Here is a 25,592-nt window from a genome sequence, read left to right as displayed (position 1 = left end):
CTTTATTACTGAGAGACTGAAATTTCTGGGGATAATTTTTTTTTTATCCACAGTCTGCTATACCAATCACTGCGGAAATTTGAACTGTTTCATCCTCAACATATGAACTGTTTCTCGAAATCAATTTCCTCAATTTTGTGGAGAAATGAACTGTTCTTTTTCAATATTTCTTAACATAATATTTGGCATTAACAATTAACATAGGAATTCTAACAGACTGTTGGAAGACCTGATCACCAAAGACTATGTAAATATTGTCAATGAGGATCTCCAGCATCTTTTTAATACCAAATTCAGAGTACTTGTGTGTAGAATCAGAGTGGTGTTTAACAAAATAATTTTTGAATGACTGATCACAAAATATGAATCTTTCTGTGTTTCATTTTTTTTTTTAAAAAGGAGCTGTCTGTGATGCCAAAAAGCCTAGTCTTTAATTTATCGTGAGGAATGGTCATCTAAAGTGTAAAAAAAATCATACGTTTTGATTTTCTTGATTTTGGAAAAGTTTTGTGATTTCAGATTTTAAAAGATCTTTGGTTTTTGGAATACACGTTTGATTTACACCACTTCTCGCATGCTTATCTCCCTTACCTCAGTTAATATTTTAGTGTGGAGCAAAAATAAGGGCTTGGTAGAACATGTACTGGATCTGCAATATATCTCTGTTTCTGGGGTTTTTGTGAAGTGTTTGAGGTGTATCAAATAGTTTAAGATTTGTATATACGAAGAGACTAAAAACTGTTTCTATGGTGCAGTTTGCACATCTAATATGCATTGGATGTATTAATTTCCTAAAACATTGGTTGCTAACATCTCTGCACAGGATGTGGCAATAGACAAAGCAATTGCATGTATCGTCTCACAGATGCGCCTGTTTTCAAATTCACAGAACATAAATTGTACAGCACTCTGAAATACACTTCACACACACATTGAACATTGTATACATGTATATACTGTGCATCTGAATCATTACTCATAACATGTCTCCCACTTAGAACCCAAGTTTCACTTATTGTTGACAACTTATTGTTGACAACTAAAAGGTAACCATTATTGTTTTCGCTGCGAGTGACCTGCCACTTACATCAGTAATTTCATTGAGCGCTGTGTCCGCACCGAGGCTGAAGTCCGTTCCTGGAACGTTGTTACTGATCGTGCACGGAACCACCACGATAGGGATACAAAAAGCATCATGCTTATTTCTTGCTTCCGCCATCTGCAGAGCACTGTGATATGCCTGAAATATATTACAAAGCAATTAAATGACAGGTCATGGGCCACAGTGCTCACCTGTGTCAGTTCACACAAAAGTGAGTAAATAACGGCTGACAGTAAACAAAAACTTGCAGTTCATAACTACATACACTACATGTCTCAAAAAGTTTAGCATATTGATATTACTTTCATGCAAGGTTTGGTCTCTCTGGTCGAGTGGTTCTTGAGAATAAAACTTTTTAAACTTCCACATCCTATTTTCACTATTTATAATTATCTTCTCTTAATATAGGACAGGAACCATCAAATACCAAAAAACTTTTACAAATAATAGTTTGTCCAAAGTTTGGTTGATATTCGCTTAGTTATTCTGAAGAAGTCAAAATATGGACAGCTAACCACAGATGGAATACTAAATATTATCAGATTTAAGGCTTGGGTGAGATTAATACTGAGCAAAGCTCAGACGGGCCAAAGCAAGGCTCTAAACATAACACGTATGCAAAAGAAACAAGAGGCCCATGGGCCACATCGCTCACCTGAGTCACCTTGGCCCATATCTGAAGACATTCCATATATATTTGCATGTAAAACCTTAGTCCCTATTATGGCCCCAACCTACCCCTGGAGGCCATGATTTTTGCAAACTTGAATCTACACTATGTCAGAACGCTTTCATGTAAATGTCAACTTCTTTGGCCCAATGGTTCTTGAGAAGAAGATTTTTAAAGATTTTCCCTATATTTGTATGTAAAACTTTGATCCCACTTGTGGCCCCATCTTACCCCCGGGGGCCATGATTTGAACAAACTTAAATCTGCACTATGTTAGGAAGCTTTCATGTAAATATCAGCTTTTTTGGCTCAGTGGTTCTTGAGAAGAAGATTTTTAAAGATGTTCCTTATATATTTGTAAATAAAATGTTGATCCCTTATTGTGGCCCCATCCAACCCCCGGGGCCCATGATTTTAACAAACTTGAATCTGCATTATGTCAGGAAGCTTTCATGTAAATCTCAGCTTTTCTGGCTCAGTGGTTCTTTAGAAAAATGTTGTTAAAGATTTTTCCTATACAGTGTATATTTGTATGTAAAACTTTGATCCCCTATTGTGGCCCCATCCAATCCCCAGGGGCCATGATTTTAAAAACTTGAATCTGCACTATGTCAGGAAACTTTCATGTAATTTTCAGTTCTTCTGGCCCAGTGGTTCTTGAGAAGAAGATTTTTAAATGACCCCACCCTATTTTTGCATTTTTGTGATTATCTCCCCATTGAAAGAGACATGGCCCTTCATTTGAACAAACTTGAAAGCCCTTCACCCAAGGATGCTTTTGGCCAAGTTTGGTTGAAATTGGCCTAGTGGTTCTGGAGAATTCGAAAATGTAAAAAATTTACAGACAGACGGTCAGACGACGGACAACAGGCGATCAGAAAAGCTCACTTGAGCTAAAAATGAGAAAATCAGCAAATGGATAGAGATAATCTCTACATATGTTCACTGAGCATTTTGTGATCCATATGGGCACTGCCATATTGTTTTGTTCATTAGTTGCTTCTACAGTTTTTCCATGTTTTAATATTGAATGCCAAAAATACAAGACTGACATCAAATATTGTTTAAAATGAATGGTATAATTATTATTGTTGCAATTTTTAGCCAATCATCAAATAGAAAAACAGTAATACGACTAAATAGATGAATGAGTTCACGAGTTTCTTTATATAAAAATATACGATATATTTACGTTTACTTTTTTGCCACGCTGAATTTGTGGGTTAATTTTGTTTTAATTTTTATTGTCTTTTAAATTGCATATGGGATGTATTGTTGTTTATAATTGTTTGATTTGAAAGAGAAAAATGGTTGAGGCTAAATGTGACGTCATGATGCACGGTTTACATTGGCTGGCGTTATATTCCCCACATTAAACGAATAAGCGGATCCTGTAATTATCCTCATATATCCCCCTTTAATATTTAGATGTTACTGGGCGTTTAACAAGGAGAATTTCATAAATAATATATATTTTTAAATGAATTATAATTTATCATCCTTAACGAAATTATGATTATCACTTGGGCCACGTAAATGACCATTTCGTGCTTCACTCAGTCCTACAGTCACACCATATATACATATTAGAATCCTTCTTTAGTACGAGTGTTGGATAGAGAAATTCCACCGAGGGGACAAGATTCACAATTTATGACAAGGCTCTGCAAAGGCCTGGACAGCGAATCTTGTTCCAGAGATGGAATTTCCCTATCCCACACAAGTAAATAATGAAGGATTTTTCTCTCATTTTACCCCCAGTTTAGTGCATAAATTCAAAGCTATTCAAAATGATCAAAATCCTTATTTCAACTTCAATGCAAAAACTAATTAGACAGCCAGAAAGAGCATACCCGAAAATGGATTACTGTAAGTGTAAACTAAAAAACCCAAGGTTGTCCACCAGAAAGCTATATATACATTAAATTTAAAGATAACGATGGAAAATATTTTTACTTCACCGTGTAACGTAAATCTTCACTGTGTAACGTAAATCATAGAAAATATATGACGTCACAATCAAATGACGTCGAAGCAGTGTGAGACAGAAAAATCTCACATGGATAAAGTCGATCTCACACTGGTGATAATGTAAGGGAAAGATATAAAGAGTATACTGATCTGGTTTGAAACTCTATAAATTTGATTTAAACCTACCTCAAATCCTCCGATAATCAGTAACCCACTGATATCATATTCTTTGAATTTTTCTGCAATTTTGTCCATACCATACTTTGCTCCAACACACCTAAAATCATAAAGCAGCACAAATTTTAGGACTGTGTTATCTTTTTTCAAAGTTAATGCATAGATAAACAATATCTAGTTTAAATATGGCCATAATCTTGGAAGTATGATACAGTTGCTGGCATCAAGATTTATGTACAGAAATTCTGAATGCCTTAAAATAAGAATCATACAGCATGCATCCTTGATCAACTTTTTACAGAATGCACCCATAACCTTTTTCCCCCCACAAAATGCATCCTTAACCTACTTTTTAGTTCCAAGCAGAGAGCCTCCAATGCCTGACCAGCCATGGACATCTGTCCAGCTCATTGGTTTTACCTGATAAACAAGAGTCAAAATCAATGCCAGTCTACAACATGACAGGTTTCTGAACTGTACAAAGTTTATTCTCCAACCTTACATAAAGTCTGAGGGAACAATTGACTAAAAACATTATCAAAATATGTTCTAAACTTTTTGGGAAAATATGTTCCTTTGAATTTCCAAATCCCAAGAATTAAAAAAATTACACATCAAAGTTTATAATATTTAAATCTGATTCAGTGTGAAGAAAATGATACAGAGATTCATGCAGGTAGGATGCATCTAATATAATACATTTTGTTTAGTTCTACACCTGAAAATAATACATTAAAACATTAATTTTATGAATACTTTCAACAAGAGAAAGATGCTATTTTCAGGAAAATAAAGAACCCTAGTCTATCATTTTTCTAGGTATCTGGTATTACACATAATATACACTTTCCCTATTGAGATTATAAAACAGTGGATCTTGTACCAATATCAGGGGTGCTATTTTACCACTATATGTATATTTGAATGCTATATATATGATATCATGCAATATTTCATCGGTCAGTTTAAATTCATTATAAAGCATACCTACATGTATATATCTATTCCATACGCATTGTATAACAATATTGTAACAATGGTTAAAAAAGCTGCAGGCGGCCGTTTCACTAAGCGATCGTAGATCGTAAACGTACGATTACGTTTAAGGTCATTTGACTCGCACGTATACGAGCGTTTCACGAAACCTAACGTAGTCATAACACTTACGATTGCGATTTACGTCTGACTTTTTAGAACTCTTTTCTCTATGGAGGTAGATTTAAAATTAATCCTACCATGGAAAGAAATATTCATTCATTATTTCTTCATGGTTTTAAACATATATCCTTATCGTCTGCAGTAACCCATGCAAGTTGTCAACAAAAATAATGGAAATTTTGAGCCCGATCTCTAGTGTAACGTAAAGAAAATTCCTAGAATGTTTAAACAATTGATAGAATAATTTTTATTGACTTTCATGTAACTAAAATTGGGTTGGGAGGGTGGGGGGGGGGGGGTGATATAAGAAATAACATAAAAGAATTACATTTTAGAATTTTAAATGCCATGTATCGATCTGCTCATGTGAGCCAAATTTCCATCAATAAGTAAACTATCTTCAACGGATTAAAAAAAAAAATGAATAAGAAAATGAAATTATATTGATAAAAGGAAATAATAAAATGAAAATAAAATTGCACACAAGTATAGGAAATTTTACCCTGCATCAAACCATGGATATGTACGTACTCCGACGTTTAATCATTGTTGTAAAATAAGCTGTAACACTAATGACATATCTATTCACTTATTTGTATAAATTTCAAACAAATCATGGGCTCAATTGTCCCTAAAATGACTTGAAATTTATTTTCCACATGCGTTTGTCTTTTATATATATTTTTTCCGTTTAGGCATGTAAGCATATGCTAACTTCTGTCTTTACGTGATGATGTATAATCTAGATCATTTATTAAAAATTATTATTGATATTATACTTTATGATGATTGATTTTTATATTGTTTAACTTCCCTCTCGTAAATTTTCACTAATATGGAGACGTCACCATTGCCGGTGAAGGGCTACAAATTTTAGGCCTATACTCGGCGCTTACGGCCATTGGGCAGGGAGGGATCTTTGTCGTGCCACACCTGCTGTGACACGGGACCTCAGTGTTTGCAGTCTCATCCGAAGGACCACCCCATTTAGTCGCCTCCTACGATAAGCAAGAGGTTCTGAGGACCTATTCTAACCCGGATCCCCACGGGAGTGCACTTTATAAAAAGGGGTCGGAACCCCAAGGGTCCGATAATGACCCTTCCCTTGTCTGTGTATACATATAGGTCTAGGTTTGTATGTTTAATTTCTAACGACCTTCATAAAAGCACAGAAACGATCCACTTACAAAATTGGGATTTTAACCCCTCTCCCATTACCAAATCATTTTATTATCATGTTTTCCTTAAAATGTGCATGTATTATGCAGTTAGTCAGTTGCATCAAAGGTATTGATCTGACGGGGAAAAAAAGCTGAGTACGTCGAATCACAACGTCTTGGATCATTAAATCCACTGTTTCTAAAGAAATTTTATTTCTGAACATGAGAATAATAATGTCTTGGAACCCCTCTAATGTTAAATATACATGTGATCTAACAGTGATGCAGGCATATGTAGCTATACCCCCCCCCCCCCCCCCCCCCCCCTATCTGTTCTCGTTATTATTACATGCAAAGTTTGATATATTGACTACCCCCCCCCCCCTCACTTTTTAAAATATGAATTCGATCTTGCATTGTCTTTATATTTATTTCAGCAAACTGGTAACAAGGGCTAGGCCCATTTTGGACCCGAACTCTATGATACAATGAATTTTCTATATTTGTGGTATCACAGAGCCCGGGCCCAAAACGAACTTGACCCCTGTGAGACTGACATTTCTGTGGGTGTGCATAACAAAGAAGGACAACTCTAATTGATTTAAGGTTCGGGCTCGGACTGTACAATATTTTTGTGCAAAAGCAGACTGCAAGTCATTGTGATTGTTTTCTTCCTACAAAGTATAAACAAACTCGGTCAGGTAAATACTACCACAAAATGATCTCAGGCGGGGCCAGCATGGCGGCCATATTGCTCATTTACCTGCATGTAGGAACACTTACGATAACCCTAGACCACTCGTAGGGTTACGATCAATACTGATCGTAAATCGCAAATCGTAACTTTTAGTGAAACGGTCGTACGTGCTACGTTCACATTTAAGTCTACGTTTACGATCTACGATCGGTTAGTGAAACGGCCGCCAGAACTGTAGCTTTCTAAAAAAAAAAATCCCCAGAGAGCTTCTGTTCTGCAGTTGAAAATTATGTATTACCTTTAGTGAAAAACACTGTGGTTTTAATAAAGAAGAGCCTGATATTAAATTCAATCTCATTAATTAATTAATCTATCTAATAAGAATGATGCTTGATTTCATGATTACTGAAAACTTGTTAAATCTATACATGGCCAAAAAGCAATCAATTAAAAATTAACGTGATATTAATATTGTTTTTGCAATTACAGGCATTTCATGATAAAATTTCTCAATGGATCCATTGTTATAGATCTTCTATATGCTTTACTGATTAAGCCTTTCCTGATCAAGAAATCTGGATAATGTTTTAAAAACTGGTTCCCTTGGATACTCAACCTGCCCTGTGACCAGCAAGAATGATTTTGTCACATTTTTTTTTGCAAAAGGTCACTGTACTAAAAGTGAAACTCCTTGGTAAGAATCTGACCACATCATTCAGGAGTTAAAGTATCCAAGGATAATGGTTTTGGGGATAGAATAGTATACAATCATTACACCTGGCAAAAGGGGGGGGGGGGGGAGAGTGAAGTGCAAAATGAAATAGAAAAACAAGAATTAAATGTTCCATCTGTAGTTTATTTTATCATGCACCCTTAGATTCATTCTTCATTCCATCAAAGATTGTGATCTTGTCCTTCAACCTTTGCACTCCAAATTTAATAGGTACTGATACGGTGTCTTTTGTATGATAAAATACATGTACACTCCAAACTTTGTACAAAAGGATTTTTTTTAAACGACCATTGACCATGAAACTCTTTAACAATAAATAGGAAACTAGATCTTCACCATAAGTGATTTCCTGGTTTGGTCAAGTATCCCATGACTTTAATTTTGTATACTGAAGAGAACTAGCACAGGTAGGAATGCATGAATGAATGGGCATGGGACTAAGTTCTCCTCATGTTGTAGGGGTATAATAAAATATATTCTTGAAACCCTGAAGCTTGAGATATAGTTCATTAAAAAGTATCAGCTTAAAAGCTTATGTAATTATACAATGTATGTAAGCATAGGAAATTCCCAGAAACCCTTGCTAGAGAAGCTGAAACAAAGCTGAATGGTGGGAACTTTATTACAAGGGAGGTAAATCTTACCGGATCTATAACCTCTGTCAACTGCAACCAAAAACAAAATTTTAAACCACCAGCTATTATGCTCCCAATTACACGTAAGCTACATATACTTAAGCATTAAACACATTGTCCCATTAATTTGTATATTTTGAAACTACCTATGCATGCATTAAGAAAAGTTGCAATGAAAAAATTGAAATAATAATCAAGCATAATGAAAAATAAAGTTAAAAAATCTAAAAACCCTCTTGGCCAACAATCATTTTATGACTTCAAAATCCTGTACATGTATTATAGTGTTGGTTGGTTTAATTTAGTTGATTTTTATTGAGAAAATGATTTCACAACTGTAAATAAGTTTAAATCATAGGACACTATATATATACAAAGGTGTTTAATTAACACAGCAGTCATGAAACTATGATAGTACAGAATTCATTGCTCACTTCTACCTCATATTAAGACCCACATGTACATGTGTATAAAACATCTCAGATAAATTACTGTAGACGTTCTAATTCTGACAGAAACATACAGTATACATTATATACTATTACATCAAACAAGTCAAAATGACCTTTTATGAAAGACTGGGATTCGAACATGATTTTTAACCCACATGTAACTAAAGTAACACTAAAACTACAATGTGGTAGATACAATGTATATCAGAAGCTAACAGGAAACATGTGTTAATCAAACAAAGGTCAAATCAACATAATGGAAATCAACTTTTATACGCGATGACTTTATTTTGTAATTTACTAATGATGAGCTATTTTGTGATGACTAATTTTTGCGACAAGATAATCTTAAACAAGTATAAGAAATGTTAAAGGAGTGCTTTGTAGAAATGTTCACGACAGCAATGAACCCCATGAATCTCATGAAGATTTCCCACATGTGAATAAAAGTTGATTTACAGTATAGAGAGCTGAATTTAGGCGGTAAACGATTCATGTTAGTGATATTGTACATTATAAATAAGAACTGTCCCCCCCTCCTCCGATGCCCTGTAAATCCCTGATAATCATAGCCTTACATTGCCATATAAGAGTCCATCAAACGAGTCGTGGAAGCCCAGCACAGTGTAGCCTTTGGTCAGTGCTACCCTAACAAATGACCGGACCGCTGCATTCGAACCACAGGCAGGTGCCCCTATACACATCACACCAAGTTTCTTCCCAGTCTGGGAAATAAACATAGGAATCATATAACTGCCCCATTACGTGTTCACATGATGCTGCTTTACAAATCTTGTTGCAGCATTCTTAGACATGGAAACATAAACATCAATCTCAGATTTTGAAATTCCAATAGTGGTAAATATTTTATATATGCATGCATGAATTCACTTTATATTATTATGTCTTAGTATTCTTACAGAATGACATCTCTTACAGAAAGAAAGTTCAAACAGGTATCACTTCCACTTACTGCACAGGTCGTTCCAGAGATATCACACTTTTCTTTTGGCGGTCGTAGCTTACTCAACATTCGGTAGGTGGTCAAGTTATTCTGGAAACTCCTGAAATCACAACACTTCATAAAGTTTTCTAATTCTAATTACTGCATGAAGGTGGCACCGACACTGATAAATCTGCAGTGTACGGACTACATAGTACAGTGGAGCCTCGTTAATCCGGACACTTTGGTTCCCAGCAAAATCGTCCGGATAAATGAAGCGTCCGGATAATTGAATCGCATATTTTCTATCTTTTCATAAGTAACCAATATATGCCTACTTTATTGATGCATAGTGAATTAAACACATTCTATCATTGGATTTGACCATTAGCACTAGTAAATAAATTATGATGATGTTAACATTTACATGAACTTCAAAGCACTAAAATTTAATACGTGTTCAGTGTATTTGCCTGTGCTTACATTGTACGTATATATGAACCCTACAAATAAATATACAAAACTGTGTACCGTATGCACTAAAACAAATAATGAAGCACTTTATGTAACTATAAGTAAATGAATCATTTATAGTAACTAACATAATCATTTACACTTCAAACATTTCATCACACTTTTACTTCTTAAAGAGGTCGGTAATTTCCATCTGTCACGATTCACGGGTTCGGCGGTCTGTTAAAAGTTGATATAAGAATTTCGTGATTATCATGTCAGTTGACAACATTCTTTGACCAAAATTCCATCTGCCAGAGTTTATATTTCTTATTCTATAATTATCCAAGACAATATCGGGAGAACAAAAATCATTTAAACTCGTAATATCAAGACCTACTACTGCTTTGATCTAGCCACACGCACCTATTATTATCATGATGCGATGATAACGGAACAAAACTCGGGTGAAACTAACATTACGGGTACATACAAAATTTAATTGTCATTTTCCTTAAAATGGTAATTTTCTCACTTCTACCCAGAGTTTAAAAATTCGAAAGCAATAAAGCTCTACAACATCGTAACAAGAATCAATCGTACACAGGTACATTCTACATGCGTGACATTCTGAACGTTAAAAACTTACTACATATACATATGCATGAACATACATGTATATTTCAAGCCAATCAACAATATAAAATCCAGAATCTAGAAGTATAATCTACACTCTTTAGATTTGCATAAGCCGATAATCAATTTACGAATCAGTACAATTGATATGTGTAGCACATGTAGCAGTTAACAAAATTATCATTACGGCATGATGTTTAATTTATTAATACTATTAGGCTATTGATCAAGACTATAAAATGATATGCTACAGATTTATATACAAAATTCAACACTACACGCAATAAAGATCTTATGTGCGAAAATTGGCAATACAATGTCTCGATCGGCACGTGCTATCTAATTGACATCATCACACACCACTTCATTATAGGGAGGTGTTGACAAGTACAGGTAATCACTTCAATTAGACAGTTTGGCTTGTTTTCTTTATAATTTACGCCTTGCTAAAATTGTCCGACACAGACCTTCCCTTAAAAAATTACCGTCCGGATTAACGGTACAATTTTCAATGCATTATAACGTTTTGTAGTAAAAAGTGACCGTCCGGATCCGGAACCCGAATATCCGGATTAGTGATGCAAAATACTGTATAAAAATTCCGTTCCCTAGAAAAATCGTCCGGAAGGTGAAGCGTCCGGATTAATGGCGTCCGGATTACCAAGGCTCCACTGTATAAGATATTCTTACTTTCCTCTCAGCCTTACTGCTTCATCAAAGTTTTTCTCATTCATGGCCTTCTGTACAGCTTGTGTCTGAAATGTTTAATAACCATCACTTAAAGAAAAATCAAAATCTACTCAATCTTTCATTTGTTTATATCAATTTTGATAGAAATGAAAATAATATAAGGATAATACGAAAAGGTCTCCACGGACATTAATATATTTTCTGAAAAAATCTTAAATACACCACTACAACATTTTCATTAAAATAAAAGCTTCAGGAAACTGTTTTACTAATCCACATTCAGTGACGATTTTAGAAAATACTGATCAGCTGACCATTACAACTTACTCGTTCTACACACTCCATCAGAGGCACCCGCACCGTCTGATTACCGTCCAGAGAGCACACACAGGCCGGGGTGTCAGGGGTGGCATCCATCAGGGCAAGGACCGCCTCTGCTCCCATACGGGCACCCTGTCAATGGAATTTACAAAGAGTTTGCTCCCTTACCATCTTATTCCTTATTGTTACTACAGAGACTAAAGTGGACCAAAGAACATGCCTCCAGTTGTTTTATTACCATCCATAAGAAAGACATCAGTCTAAAAATATCAGTACAATGAAATCATTCCTACTGAGCACGATATAACTAATTCAAATACATGTTTGAAGCACATGTATTATGAAAATTTTGCACATACACTGTTACATGTAACATGAAAGTGTAAATAATTGGCACAGGGATCTACAAGCTCACCTACTTCATTTTCCTCTTACACAAAAGTGCACTGGGTCTTAAAGTGACACTCTCCTTTATATAATTTACTCTTCTTTTTAATTACATAATTGCCCTAGAAAGAAGTGCAGCCCTTCAACTAACCAAACTTAAATCCCTTTACCCATTCTTCATGCCAAGTTTGGTTGGAATTGACCCAGTGTTTTTTAAGGTGGAGTTCATATAGTATTAAAAGAGTTTAAAGGAGTTTATGAACAGACACACATACAGCTCATCTGAGCATTTTCTTCTGGTAAGCTATAATAGAACATCATTTATTTAGATTGTTATAAATGTAATTACTGGTATATTGTTTTAAAACTGTACATGCCACCTGAGGGCCCTTAATTGGTAAAGATAAACATGTCTTACAACTGTACAAATACATTAGGACTCAATAACACAATATGAACCTGATGTTTTACTTACAAGGATCCTGTCAAAGGTTGTAGATTTATAACACTATATGAACCTGATGTCTAAGGCTGTAGGTTTATAACACAATATGAACCTGATGTCTCAGGCTGTAGGTTTATATAAAACACAATATGAGCCTGATGTTTTACTTACAAGGATCCTGTCAAAGGTTGTAGGCTTATAACACAATATGAAACCTGAGTGATGTTTTACTCACAAGGATCCTGTCAAAGGTTGTAGGCTTATAACACAATATGAAACCTGATGTTTTTACTCACCAGAATCCTGTCGAAGGCTGTGGGTTTTCCCCCTCTTTGTACGTGCCCCAGGACTGTCACTCGGGTGTCATACTTCAACTTCTCAGTGATAACCTAGAATACACAGATCAGGATTCATTATGCAAATCGTGATAACTTCATCTTGTAGTACAGATCGCTGAGCTGACGTAAAAGGAGTGTTTACATGTACCAACCCTTTTGATCATGTCTGCTGTGATGGCATTCCCCTTCTTGTCTGTGGCCCCCTCAGCCACCAGTATGATGTTGAGTCTCTGACCAAGGGCTCGTTCCTATTGGGTCAAGTTAACAAGTGGTCAATAGTCTTATGGTTGATTAAGAACAATATATACAGTGATTTGTGTTATCAATGTAATATTTATAAGAGTTAAGAGTAATATGTGTTATCAATGTAATGTTTATAAGAGCTAAGAGTAATATGTGTTATCAATGTAATGTTTATAAGAATTAAGAGTAATATGTGTTATCAATGTAGTGTTTATAAGAGTCTAGAGTAATATGTGTTATCAATGTAGTGTTTATAAGAATTTAGAATGCTGGTACATACATACTAAGTGAATTTTCTTGTCAGAAAGGCAATGATACCGATGTTTCCAATCATTGAGTCACTTGACCTGCATGCAGACTATGTGACACAGATACAAGACTGCAGCATTATCAAACCTTGTTTTCTGAGGCTTTTGAAGTGCCCCAGAATATTACAACATATTGTGACTCCAGTCACATGATTCCAGACCACTACTTATAGTGACTCCAGTCACGAAATTCCAGACCCCTATTTATAGTGAATATATAGTGAGTCCAGTCACGATATTCCAGACCCCTATTTATAGTGAATATAGTGAGTCCAGTCACGATATTCCAGACCCCTATTTATAGTGAATATAGTGACTCCAGTCATGTGATTCCAGACCCCTATTTATAGTGAATATAGTGAGTCCAGTCATGTGATTCCAGACCCCTATTTATAGTGAATATATTGTGAGTCCAGTCACGCTATTCTAGTCCCCTATTTATAGTGAATATAGCGAGTTCAGTCATGTGATTCCAGACCCCTATTTATAGTGAATATAGTGAGTCCAGTCATGTGATTCCAGACCCCTACTTATAGTGAATATAGTGAGTCCAGTCATGTGATTCCAGACCCCTATTTATAGTGAATATAGCGAGTCCAGTCACGCTATTCCAGACTCCTACTTATAGTGAATATAGCGAGTTCAGTCATGTGATTCCAGACCCCTATTTATAGTGAATATAGTGAGTCCAGTCATGTGATTCCAGACCCCTACTTATAGTGAGTCCAGTCATGTGATTCCAGACCCCTATTTATAGTGAATATAGTGAGTCCAGTCATGTGATTCCAGACTCCTACTTATAGTGAATATAGTGAGTCCAGTCATGTGATTCCAGTCCCCTATTTATAGTGAATATAGTGAGTCCAGTCATGTGATTCCAGTCCCCTACTTATAGTGAATATAGTGAGTCCAGTCATGTGATTCCAGACTCCTACTTATAGTGAATATAGTGAGTGCAGTCATGTGATTCCAGACTCCAACTTATAGTGAATATAGTGAGTCCAGTCACGCTATTCCAGTCCCCTATTTATAGTGAATATAGTGAGTCCAGTCACGCTATTCCAGTCCCCTATTTATAGTGAATATAGTGAGTCCAGTCACGCTATTCCAGTCCCCTACTTATAGTGAATATAGTGAGTCCAGTCACGCTATTCCAGTCCCCTATCTATAGTGAATATAGTGAGTCCAGTCATGTGATTCCAGTCCCCTATTTATAGTGAATATAGTGAGTCCAGTCATGTGATTCCAGTCCCCTACTTATAGTGAATATAGTGAGTGCAGTCATGTGATTCCAGACTCCTATTTCTAGTGAATATAGTGAGTCCAGTCATGTGATTCCAGTCCCCTACTTATAGTGAATATAGTGAGTCCAGTCACGCTATTCCAGTCCCCTACTTATAGTGAATATAGTGAGTCCAGTCATGTGATTCCAGTCCCCTACTTATAGTGAATATAGTGAGTCCAGTCATGTGATTCCAGTCCCCTACTTATAGTGAATATAGTGAGTCCAGTCACGCTATTCCAGTCCCCTACTTATAGTGAATATAGTGAGTCCAGTCATGTGATTCCAGACTTACAGCTGCCAGTTTTTTACACAGGGTTTCCTCCCAGTCATCCTCCGGAGGCCACTCAGGGATAAACACCCAGTCCGCCTCTGTAGCCAGAGCTCCCACTAACGCTAGGTACCTACAGGAAAGAATTACAATAAATTACAGTGGAAAACACTTACAATAAATTACAGTGGAAAACACTTACAATGAATTACAGTGGAAAACACTTACAATGAATCACAGTGGAAAACACTTACAATGAATCACAGTGGAAAACACTTACAATGAATCACAGTGGAAAACACTTACAATGAATCACAGTGGAAAACACTTACAATGAATCACAGTTGAAGTTTGGTATCTTGAATGTTGATATCTCAAATACCATGGATATGTCGTAGTGATTTGGAAGTCCCACCTACATTTTCTTTATGCACAGAATGTATTTTAACTTCAATATCTTAAACCCACGGATATTTCATAGTTTTTTCTTGGCCCCAAAGATAAGATAATGTGGTTTGACTTTACTTCTAGTAAGTCCGTTAACAGTCACATACATGCTCTGTAAATAACTTTTCATTTGCAAGAACACGTGCAATGTAGTCTTTAAGTGAAAATATGGTTCTCTGAATAATTTTACATGTAAACATAACAATGAACAAATTCAAAGTTCACAAAAATTATGCTTCTCTGAGAAACCTAACAAGGTATGATGGTAGGGGAAAACGTCTTGTGACATATACAGGTAAGTGAATTACCTGTACACAAGTAAGTGATCCACAGTATGTGTATAATTATACATTATTAATACATTAATCAAAATGCTGAAATTCAAAATTGCTGTAAGAGGCAACATAAGTCACTTACCCACAGTGCCTGCCCATCACCTCCAGAACAAAGCATCTCTGATGGCTATGAAAATAACAAAATTAATGAGAAAAATTTAGAAAAAAGTTCAGTAATGTTTATGAAATGGTCCTAATAGTAGTCTATCAAAACTACAGCAAAACTGCGAAAATCACTTCACCTAAAATCCATTTACATAATACTGAGCGTTTAATACAGGTTTTTCTTCTTGGAAAAGATAGATGAAAATATCTAAACTTCCAAACAATTATGTTACGAAACATTATGACGTCATTCTTACTATGCTTGGCAATACACCCAATCCAGTTAAGTAAAGGATATAAGCCAAAAGAAGATCGGGGGGCATATTGTTTTTGTCCAGTCTGTAATTCTGTCATTCTGTCTGAAACTTTAACCTTGCTAATACCTTTTGAACAGTAAGTGATAGAGCTTTGATATTTCACATGAGTATTCCTTGGGACAAGACCTTTCCGTGGGTACCTACATTTTTGACCCTGTGACCTTGACGTTGGAGTTTGACCTACTTTTTGAAAACTTTAACCTTGCTAATAACTTTTGAACAGTAAGAGATAGAGCTTTGATATTTCACATGAGTATTCCTTGTTACAAGATCTTTCCCTTGGTATTAAACCTTTTGACCTTGACATTTGACCTACTTTAAATTTTTTTTTTACATTGGTCATAACTTGTAAATGGTAAATATTAGAGCTTTCATATTGTACATGAGCATTTCTTTTGACAAGATCTTTCTACTGGTACCAAGATATTTGCCCTTGTGACCTTGGCCATCTTCGGAATTGGCCATTATCGGGAGCATTTGTGTTTCACAAACACATCTTGTTTAAATTTATTTTTTAATGTTAGATTTAAGATGGAAACACCATTTTTTTTTTTACTTCATTTATATATGTTGTGATATATCCCTATCAAAATTGGTATGGATCACCCTAGTTTTGAAAATTCTTATATATAATTTAAAATAAATACATTAAGTAAAATGAAGGGAAAAAAAATCGGTGCATTTGCCAAAATCATGTTTTTGAACATGAAAAGTAAGATCTTCGATCTCGGGGGCATAAAAATGAAATAAAATCCTTACCTACCTACCTTATTTTTCAAGGGAGTGTAACCAGAACCACACATATTTTATTTGGACTAATAATGAATACAACACGTTGAATTACCTGGAGGCAGTGGTGGCAATACAGTCTACAGCTTCTACAATACGATGGAGGGCGGAGTCAGCCCCAATAGTCATGTCTGTCCCACAGAAATCATTGTCAATAGAGCCCACCAATCCCACAATGTTCAAGTGGGAGCAATCTGTTCTCTGCTGTTGGGTGATGCAACCTACAATATCGGGATTATCTCAACCTGATGATAATATAATAGGTCCCACAAACTCGGGATTATCTTAACCTGATGATAATATAATAGGTCCCACAAAATTGGGATTATCTAAGCTGATGATAATATATGACAGGTCCCATAAAATTGGGATTATCTCAACCTCATGATAATATAATAGGTCCCACAAAATCAGAATTATGATTTATCTCAGCCTGATAAAATATAATAGGTCCCACAAAATCGGGATTATACCTCAACCTGATGACAAAATATCATAGAGTGCTCGAGCTGGGCTTCGCCATTTTCGCCAATGGTGAATTTTTTTCAAAAATGGCGGAAAAAAAAGTGGCGAAAATCCCTTTTTGCAATAAATTGAATTTTTAATCCTTTGTCAGTGACACATTATCACCTGTTTGTTTATGCAGTCAAAATCTGTTTATTCAGTCAACGCGTGCGACTGGAAATCTCGCGTCGCTCCAGTGCACACAGAGCTGGTCACAGCCTCAGGTAATTTATGGCTGCAAAAAAGTCGGTGATTATGTAATAAAGTACATCGGTCAGCTGTTTACCCTGCTGTGGTCAATTGTTTAACATTTAAAGTCTTATTCATTATCGTGTTATCATTTCCACATTAATGTCAATTCTTAAGCAGAGAACCGACCGGTAATTAAATTGGCCATATTGTTGTGTATAATGTATATATTAATACATCAATGGTTTGTTTTTGCGGCCAAACTCGTTGATTACAAGATTTTGATTTTGATGTGTTTGATTTTAGTTCGAATATTTCATAAACAATGCGGTCGGTCACCATTGATATGGATATAGCAATTTTAAAAAATAATTTTCTTTGAAGTTCGGTGCTCAACAGTATAAAAATGCTTATCTCATAAGACTATGCACCCCATTCTATTTTGACACTAAACTTGTAGCTTCTGACCCTAGTCAGTCTAAAATTAAAAAAATATCTATGTTTGGCTTTACAGTCAACCCCACCTGCTCAAACATCTGATTCTGTCCAAATTGCAAAATCTTCCATACAAAAACGGAAATTTAATAGGGAATGGTTGAGATTTGACTCTAAATTGGGCTTGATGTTTTGTGACATCTGCATTTCGGTCAATGTACACAATGTTTTCACTGAGGGGTGTAGCATCATGAAGTTTATATTTATATGATTTATTATCTGAATTTTGATTTCCATAATAGAATTTATTAAACTAATCAATTTCTTATTATTTCAGAAAGAAATGTTTAGGTATGGTAGCTGGATATGATTAAGTAATGTAACTGATTCAAAATGCTAAAATAAGTGTAATGAGTAAAATAATAAATAATATGATGGAAATAATTGTAAAGCATGTGATTATTTGTGCTGGCCACTCCCCGAAAAAGTGGCGAAAGGGAATTCTGGTCCAGTGGGAGCACTGATATCATAATGATATAATAGGTAGGGGTGTGTATTGCTCAAGATTTTCCGATACGATACGAAACAATATTTTCTGATGCCATATCCGATATAATGGATTTACAATATAGTTAAGCATTTTCTAAAGTAAAATATCAAAATAAAAAAAAAAATGAAGTGGTTCAATATCTTTTATTTCATAACAAAACAAACAATGACAATTAAAGCCTGAGGAAACTCCAATGTCACAATGTAAAAGCGGGGATTAAAGTCTGAGGAATCTCCGATATGTCACAATGTAAAAGCGAGGATTAAAGTCTGAGAAGTCTCCGATGTGTCACAATGTAAAAGCGGGTATTAAAGTCTGAGAAATCTCCAATGTCACAATGTAAAAGAGGAATCGTGTTCCTGTTAGAAGCCATTTTTAAATTATGAACTTCGATCCCGACTATTAAAAGGGCTATTTTTAACCCGACATTATATCGTATTGTAGAAACACCGTATCGTATATCGCTGGACAGATGTATACCGGTACATTTCCATATATCGATATATTGATTCACCCTTAATAATAAGGCCTACAAAATTGGGATTATCTCAACCTTGTGATAAAATATAATAAGTCCCACAAAATTGGGATTATCTCATCCTGATGATAATATAATAGGTCCCACAAAATCGGAATTATCTCAGCCTGATAAAATATAATAGGTCCCACAAAATCGGGATTATCTCAACCTCATGATAATATATGACAGATCCCACAAAATTGGATTTATTTAAACCTGATGATGATATATAACATGGCCTACAAAATCGGAATAATCTCAACAAAACATTGCCAGATCACAATCACAAGAATCTGATGATAATACGTAATTTAACCTAGAAAATCAGGACAATCTCAATAATGCATAACCAGAATAGAGTCATATAAAGACCAAAAACAGATGAGTTACTGCCTAAACTAATGTGTCATAAACCCTTCTAGTCAGGTTAAATATCCTTCTTACCATTCTTAAGTAAGTCATCCAGAAGCTCCGCCCATTCCTTCCTGAAGAGATTGGCACCTGTCAAACTGCCATCTCCACCAATCACCACCAGGTTTGTGATATTGTTTTTGACCAAGTTCTCAGCAGCTTTCATACGCCCTCCCCTCTCACGGAAGTCCTTACAGCGGGCACTTCCTATCACAGTTCCTCCCTGTCAAAAGTGTCTAGTGATTTTCAAAAAATCCTGAACTCCCTGTTATCAGGTATCATTAGTGTTCAGAAATGTGGGATGTAGATCATGAGATGCAAATATTTCAAATGTAATATTTCAGTAACCTTACCATCTGCATGATCCCCGAGCTGCTGGCCCAGGTGGCCTCCATGATGTTTTCTCCCCCATCAACCATCCCCTGGTATCCCTACAAAGTTACATTCAGGTGTTATATTTACATGGCTGTGAGCGGATATTTGTATCTCTCTTTAATCTGTTTAAAAAGACTACATTGTGCATGTAAGGCCATCATTAAAAATATATTTTTGTTTGATGTACTCCGACCCACATTTTTCAAGGTGGGTTGGTAGGTAAGTTTTTTGGGGTTTTTTTTAATGTCATGAAACTAATATTTTCTTTTCAAATAAGGATTTTTTTAATATATATTTTTCAAGGGAACCAAAAAAAAAAAAAACCAAACAAACAAAAAAAAAAAACAAAATGAAATTTTAAATTGCCGAAAAAAATTATCGGGTAGGAGCAAATTTGATGGGTCGGTTGGAGTACATCAAACAAATAAATTTTTATTTTTGGCCTAAATGGACAATGAATGGTTATACACCTGTTCTATTTGTTTTGTGTGTGTTCCTCATTACAGTCTTCTAAAATTAACAGGAAATTTTTCTACTCTGAACAAGTGATTAGTGAGGCTTATACAAGGTAGTTAGCAGGAAATGAAGATCATTGCCTGTCAAGGAAATCTTCGTATTGTGTGTTGGTATTTACCTCCTTTATGTAGAAAACCTTGCAGCCCAGGTAGGCTCCCATTCTTACTACAGCTCTCACGCTGGAATTCATTCCTATAAAGCAGAGGAGAAAATGGCTTTAACTCACTCTAACATGTATGTGAGGAAAGACAGGGTAAATGGGAGAGGCAGAGGGAGGGGAAAGGGGAGGAGGGACAAAAGAGGAAAGGGGGAGGGATGTCTTGTCTACCTCCCACATAAAGGCATTATACCATCGTAAATATGAATAGCAAATGTAAAGAACCAACAAGCCACTGTCATAAACACAAAATGAATTCCTCTCAATCAATACAATACATTTACAACACAGCATTATGTATTATTTGAAAGAATTTCATCATGCCACACATAACAACGACATGTTACTGCTATCAATTCTGACTTTCTTCTTTTGTATGTTGCTCTTTACTTGCATGTCCTCAATGGCTCCAAATTGATTTCAATAAATCTCTTCTATAGCAACTTGAAACTTACAAATTCTAAAACTAACACCGAATAATTCTGCTCTGGACATTACTGATGATAGGATCACTGCAGTGGAATCAATTAAGGTGGCTAATTTTCAGGTTTATCAAACTGAATTATAGAAATCAATCTCATATATTGTTCTTTTAGCTTTTACATATTCTTGAATATTTGATGGCAGACTATATACCACCATGAATAAGCAGAGTCACCTTATTAATATAATTCATTTTTGACATTAAATGCTATACTGTCATGAGCAAGTCATTATAAAAACAACAACCATGCAGTATCTGTATACATATACGGGAGGATTGATCATAACAAGTTCACTCAACAATTATTCAAAGTTTAATTTCTAACCGTTTCAAATGACTATTTATTGTATCAACATGATCAAATTATCAACAGCTGAAAACCGTCAGACCTCTGGTCCCAACAAACATTTATTAAATATTGGGACACCAAAAATCGTTGTAATTGCAAAAGTCATAGACTTCCATATAGTCTGAAAATTCAATTTTTTAAGTGATATTTTGTATTTTAACTTTGTATTGTGCAGTGTTCGAAATTAACCATAGATCGAGTCTATGTCAAATGACACTGGTCTATGCCAATTGTAATTGAGATAGACCAAACTGTCTATGCCAATTTCTAGATTTAAGCTATCAAGCTATCCCAAAGGACCTCTACTGTGGCTCTACATGATCAGTCGACATCTGATAAATGTTACGAGGAAATGAGGATACCGTTATGGAAATGGAAAGAAAATATGCTTTCTAAGTACATTAGAAGTAAATGAAAATGCTCTTTTTTTGGCGATATTTTTTTTCAATGTTGCGGTCTATGCCAATTCGATAAGGTCTATGTCATCATGTGTTGGCATAGATTCATGGTCTATACCAAGTTTTTAACCAATTTCCAACACTGATTGTGTATTTCCAGTTTGCATATGCATCATAGATTCTGGAAATTTTCTTTTTGCTTTTTAAGACTGATGTTTCGTGAAGACGAGATCTACCGTAGGTATCTGACTTAAGTTACTATGTAGTGGACAGTGGGATATGTACATTCAAAATTGCTGAAGAAACGTCATTGAACAATTCAGTTCGTCAATACAACCTATCATTGGGTCAAATGCTGTCTGACATGTTTCATACCAATTGTTAGGCCGTTCTTGGCACACTGATTTTGACTACAGATAACTCCTTTTACCTGATCAGGATATAGGGCTCACGGCGGGGGATGCTTACTCCTCCTAGGCACCTGATCCCCCTCTGGTGTGTCCAGGGGTCCGTGTTTGCCCAACTATCTATTTTGTATTGCATATGGGAGTTGTGGGATTGATCACTGTTCGTTATCTTCACCTTTCATATATGATATATTGTATATACCTCTTGATTATACAGTAAACGTGTAGAGTCGATGCATGTGTGCCAGGTTGCGACACAAAAGTTTTGGCCCAGTGTGATCCCTGTAAAAGTACTTTGCTGAACAACTCATACAATGGTACTTTTCACTAGTACAGGCAGTAGATCTTGCCATTCTTTCTTGTTTAATTTACTAGTGATGTCATCTGTCCCTAAGACTGCACAGATTACATTGTTACATGTAAAACATTTCTCAAGGTCAGGAACTAAACAGAACATGTTTGGCATTTAAATCAATCTTGTTTGTCAAAACAAAATCATGCTCTTTACGGCTGCAAGGATTTCGCTACCTCTTGGGTTTCGCCTTTGTTATAGAATGATAACACCCGAGACACTCTGTATATTGTCTGCTAGCGCAGCACCGGTAACTTTCGGTTAATAAACAACGAACATTAGGCTATTTAAGATATGCATACTTTTGGGAAACAGGGACTTAATAATTTTGCAATGTATTGATTGCTGAATACGACATACCCTGGGAATCCCCTCCACTTGTGAAAACGCCAATGGCTTTCCCCATACCACTTCCCCATGCTAATTCCTGTCCCTCTCTCCCAGATTCAGTCATGATGCTGTCTTTCCTACTCAGAGCGTTACGATTACTGAAGATACGCTCCCTGTCACTTCTCATAAACACGCCATCCGTTTCCATTGCCATTTTTGGTGGAATGTGTCCTCCAGACGAAAGATCTGAGACCTTCCAGACACGACCTTGACTGGATTCGACCAATTCGGAACACCCCTGATTTTTTCATTGACCATAGCAAATGTCGTAGAAGTAGACAATTTCGCTAAAAAAAAAATATCTATCATGAAAAAAATCACAAAAAGGCACATTCTATAATTGGTCTATCTTATATCTTTTCATACAATTTAACTGGTGAAATAATGTGTTAATTTTCTTTTTCCCCGCGATTAGCGTTATCTTCCGGCTAATAACTTTATACCTTACGACAAGAAATGTAGTTATAATCAATTTAGCTATATTTTCTATCTTTCGTATCTTATCTAAATGAAAACATAAAAAAAGGAAAACCTATATCATTGTAGAAGCTTACATTGCTACTTGTAAGTTTTTTTCCAGTATTATACGGACTACTTTTTCCCTGCGATTACAACGCACTTCCTTTTTCTCAACAACGTGAAATCGCGACCATGAGGTGCATTTTTTGTCCCAAAGATTTTGTAAATTCTTCATTAAATGTCTGTAAAATCAATGAACATTTGGGGCTTCTAGCTTTATATTATCTTAAGTATTTTACATAAACCAATACATTGGCTATATTCTTTAACTGACGGATAATTATTACATAGACAATCGAGAAGGGATGTGTTCTACTCTAATAGACTAGTACAGAAATAAACTCGCTGGTTTCCACGTGATCTTTTCACACTTCAATTGAACATTTTACAGTCATAATAATTAAGTAAACAATATCGTAATACTATTTAATTCATGATGGTTATATTGGCTTGTTGTGTGGAAAGGTTGGGGGGGGGGGGGGGGGGGGGTGAACGGCAACAATGAACATACAGTTGGAAACATGCATCAAATTTTTCTGCTTCAATATATATATTTAAGTATAGGTTTTCTACAAAATGCATGTAGTTGAGTGAATTAAATGCATGTAATAATTATCAACAATTAATCTGAAAGAATATTCTTATTGTGTTTTATTGTTTTTCCCTTTCAGTACCCTCAGGTTGCAGAAACGGCTAGCCTCCGCCGTTCTCAAGTGTGGCAAAAACAAAGTATGGCTTGATCCCAATGAAACAAATGAGATTGCCAATGCCAACTCAAGTAAGTTATAACTTTCATAACTGTTTCCAATATTTTCCTGCAAAATTTTTATGCTTGTGTATGTTATTTATGTTCTAACTGAGAATGATGAACTTGGCATGAATTGATAAAAGAGTGTACTTTTGTAGGACAAAATATTCGTAAATTAATCAAGGATGGTTTGATTATCCGCAAACCTGTTGCTGTGCACTCACGGGCTAGAGTTCGCAAGAATGCTATTGCCAGGAGAAAGGGTCGCCACATGGGTCATGGAAAGAGGAAGGGTACTGCTAATGCGCGTATGCCCGTTAAGATCTTGTGGATGCGTAGGATGAGAGTGCTCCGTCGTCTTCTGAAGCGCTACAGGGAAGCCAAGAAGATTGACAAGCACTTGTAAGTTGATTGAATTCATCAGTTTTGTCATTTGTTTGACAGAATTTATTAATCTGCGTATTGTTTAATTTGTGATAAAATCACCACATTAACCTCATTGAATGCTGTTATTGTGTTATTTGATGTTCTTGTCTTATTTTTGTAGATTTATTACTGACGGAGAATTGTTACTTGTAATTGTAGATACCATGAACTATACATGAAATCTAAAGGTAATGGTTTCAAGAACAAGAGAGTATTGATGGAACACATTCACAAACGAAAGGCTGAGAAAGCAAGAAGTAAACAGCTCAGGTATAATTTTTCTAATTGAACAAGTCGTCATAGTTGTATACTAAGTTTCTACCATCAAAGTTGTTTTGCTAAACAAGTTGATCTTTCATTTGGCTGGTGTGTCTGTCCTTCTGTAAAGAAAAAAATTCCATAATTCATTCATGTACTGTTTGATGTTTCTGACCAACTGTTGCCCTTTCTAGATATCCATTGTAAACTGATTTAACTGTACTATAAGTTTTTATTGCATTGATTTACAGTGACCAGGCCGAATCTAGAAGACAGAGAGTCCGTGAGGCACGTAAACGCAGGGAGGAGCGCATCAAGCAAAAGAAGGAAGAGATGCTTAAGTCTTTCTCAGAGAAGGAACCCCCAGCGTCAAGTTCTTAAAAACAGACTTTGTGTACACATAGATTACATTGTCAGCACAATAAACCTGTGTGGGAAAAAATGGTTCTTCATCATCCTTTATCCTTTGCAATTCTTGTGGATTGGAGATCACATTTCTTGACTTGAGATGTTAACATGATTAAAGGGATGATATCCAA

General features: G+C 35.6%; 2 protein-coding genes across 5 annotated transcripts in view; one reads left to right on the top strand and one right to left on the bottom strand.

Moving 5' to 3' along the window:
* The window catches only part of LOC125683091 (ATP-dependent 6-phosphofructokinase-like), a 36,609-nt gene extending 13,265 nt beyond the window's left edge, over positions 1–23,344 (bottom strand). For 2 of the 4 annotated variants that reach the window (XR_008796153.1, XM_056141416.1), the window contains exons 1-17: positions 23,073–23,343; positions 20,684–20,757; positions 20,028–20,105; positions 19,708–19,897; positions 17,121–17,286; positions 15,937–15,981; positions 15,097–15,205; positions 13,121–13,216; positions 12,927–13,019; positions 11,805–11,930; positions 11,478–11,542; positions 9,729–9,819; positions 9,334–9,480; positions 8,313–8,333; positions 4,270–4,340; positions 3,930–4,020; positions 1,088–1,240 (exon numbers count right to left, since the gene is read on the bottom strand). Coding sequence is in view for 2 of the 4 variants with exons in the window: in XM_056141416.1 (XP_055997391.1) it covers positions 1,088–1,240; positions 3,930–4,020; positions 4,270–4,340; positions 8,313–8,333; positions 9,334–9,480; positions 9,729–9,819; positions 11,478–11,542; positions 11,805–11,930; positions 12,927–13,019; positions 13,121–13,216; positions 15,097–15,205; positions 15,937–15,981; positions 17,121–17,286; positions 19,708–19,897; positions 20,028–20,105; positions 20,684–20,757; positions 23,073–23,256 (1,800 nt within the window). In the remaining 2 variants the exon portion in view is untranslated. Of the gene's footprint in view, positions 1–1,087; positions 1,241–3,929; positions 4,021–4,269; positions 4,341–8,312; positions 8,334–9,333; positions 9,481–9,728; positions 9,820–11,477; positions 11,543–11,804; positions 11,931–12,926; positions 13,020–13,120; positions 13,217–15,096; positions 15,206–15,936; positions 15,982–17,120; positions 17,287–19,707; positions 19,898–20,027; positions 20,106–20,683; positions 20,758–23,072 lie in introns of all 4 variants that reach the window. The other 2 variants (XR_008796154.1, XM_056141417.1) reach the window with 1 other exon arrangement.
* Positions 23,345–23,626: 282 nt separating this feature from the next.
* LOC125683090 (60S ribosomal protein L19-like) lies at positions 23,627–25,592 on the top strand. Its single transcript, XM_048923868.2, has 5 exons — positions 23,627–23,758; positions 24,293–24,399; positions 24,528–24,771; positions 24,955–25,065; positions 25,305–25,592. Exons 1-5 carry the CDS (start codon positions 23,754–23,756, stop codon positions 25,432–25,434), a joined length of 597 nt encoding a protein of 198 aa, XP_048779825.1. The 5' UTR covers positions 23,627–23,753; the 3' UTR covers positions 25,435–25,592.

This window comes from Ostrea edulis, chromosome 6 (genome assembly GCF_947568905.1).
Source record: "Ostrea edulis chromosome 6, xbOstEdul1.1, whole genome shotgun sequence".
NCBI classification, from domain to species: Eukaryota; Metazoa; Mollusca; class Bivalvia; order Ostreida; family Ostreidae; genus Ostrea; species Ostrea edulis.
The sequence above is the reverse complement of the archived record's forward strand: the minus strand, read 5'-3'. Positions and strand labels throughout refer to the sequence as shown.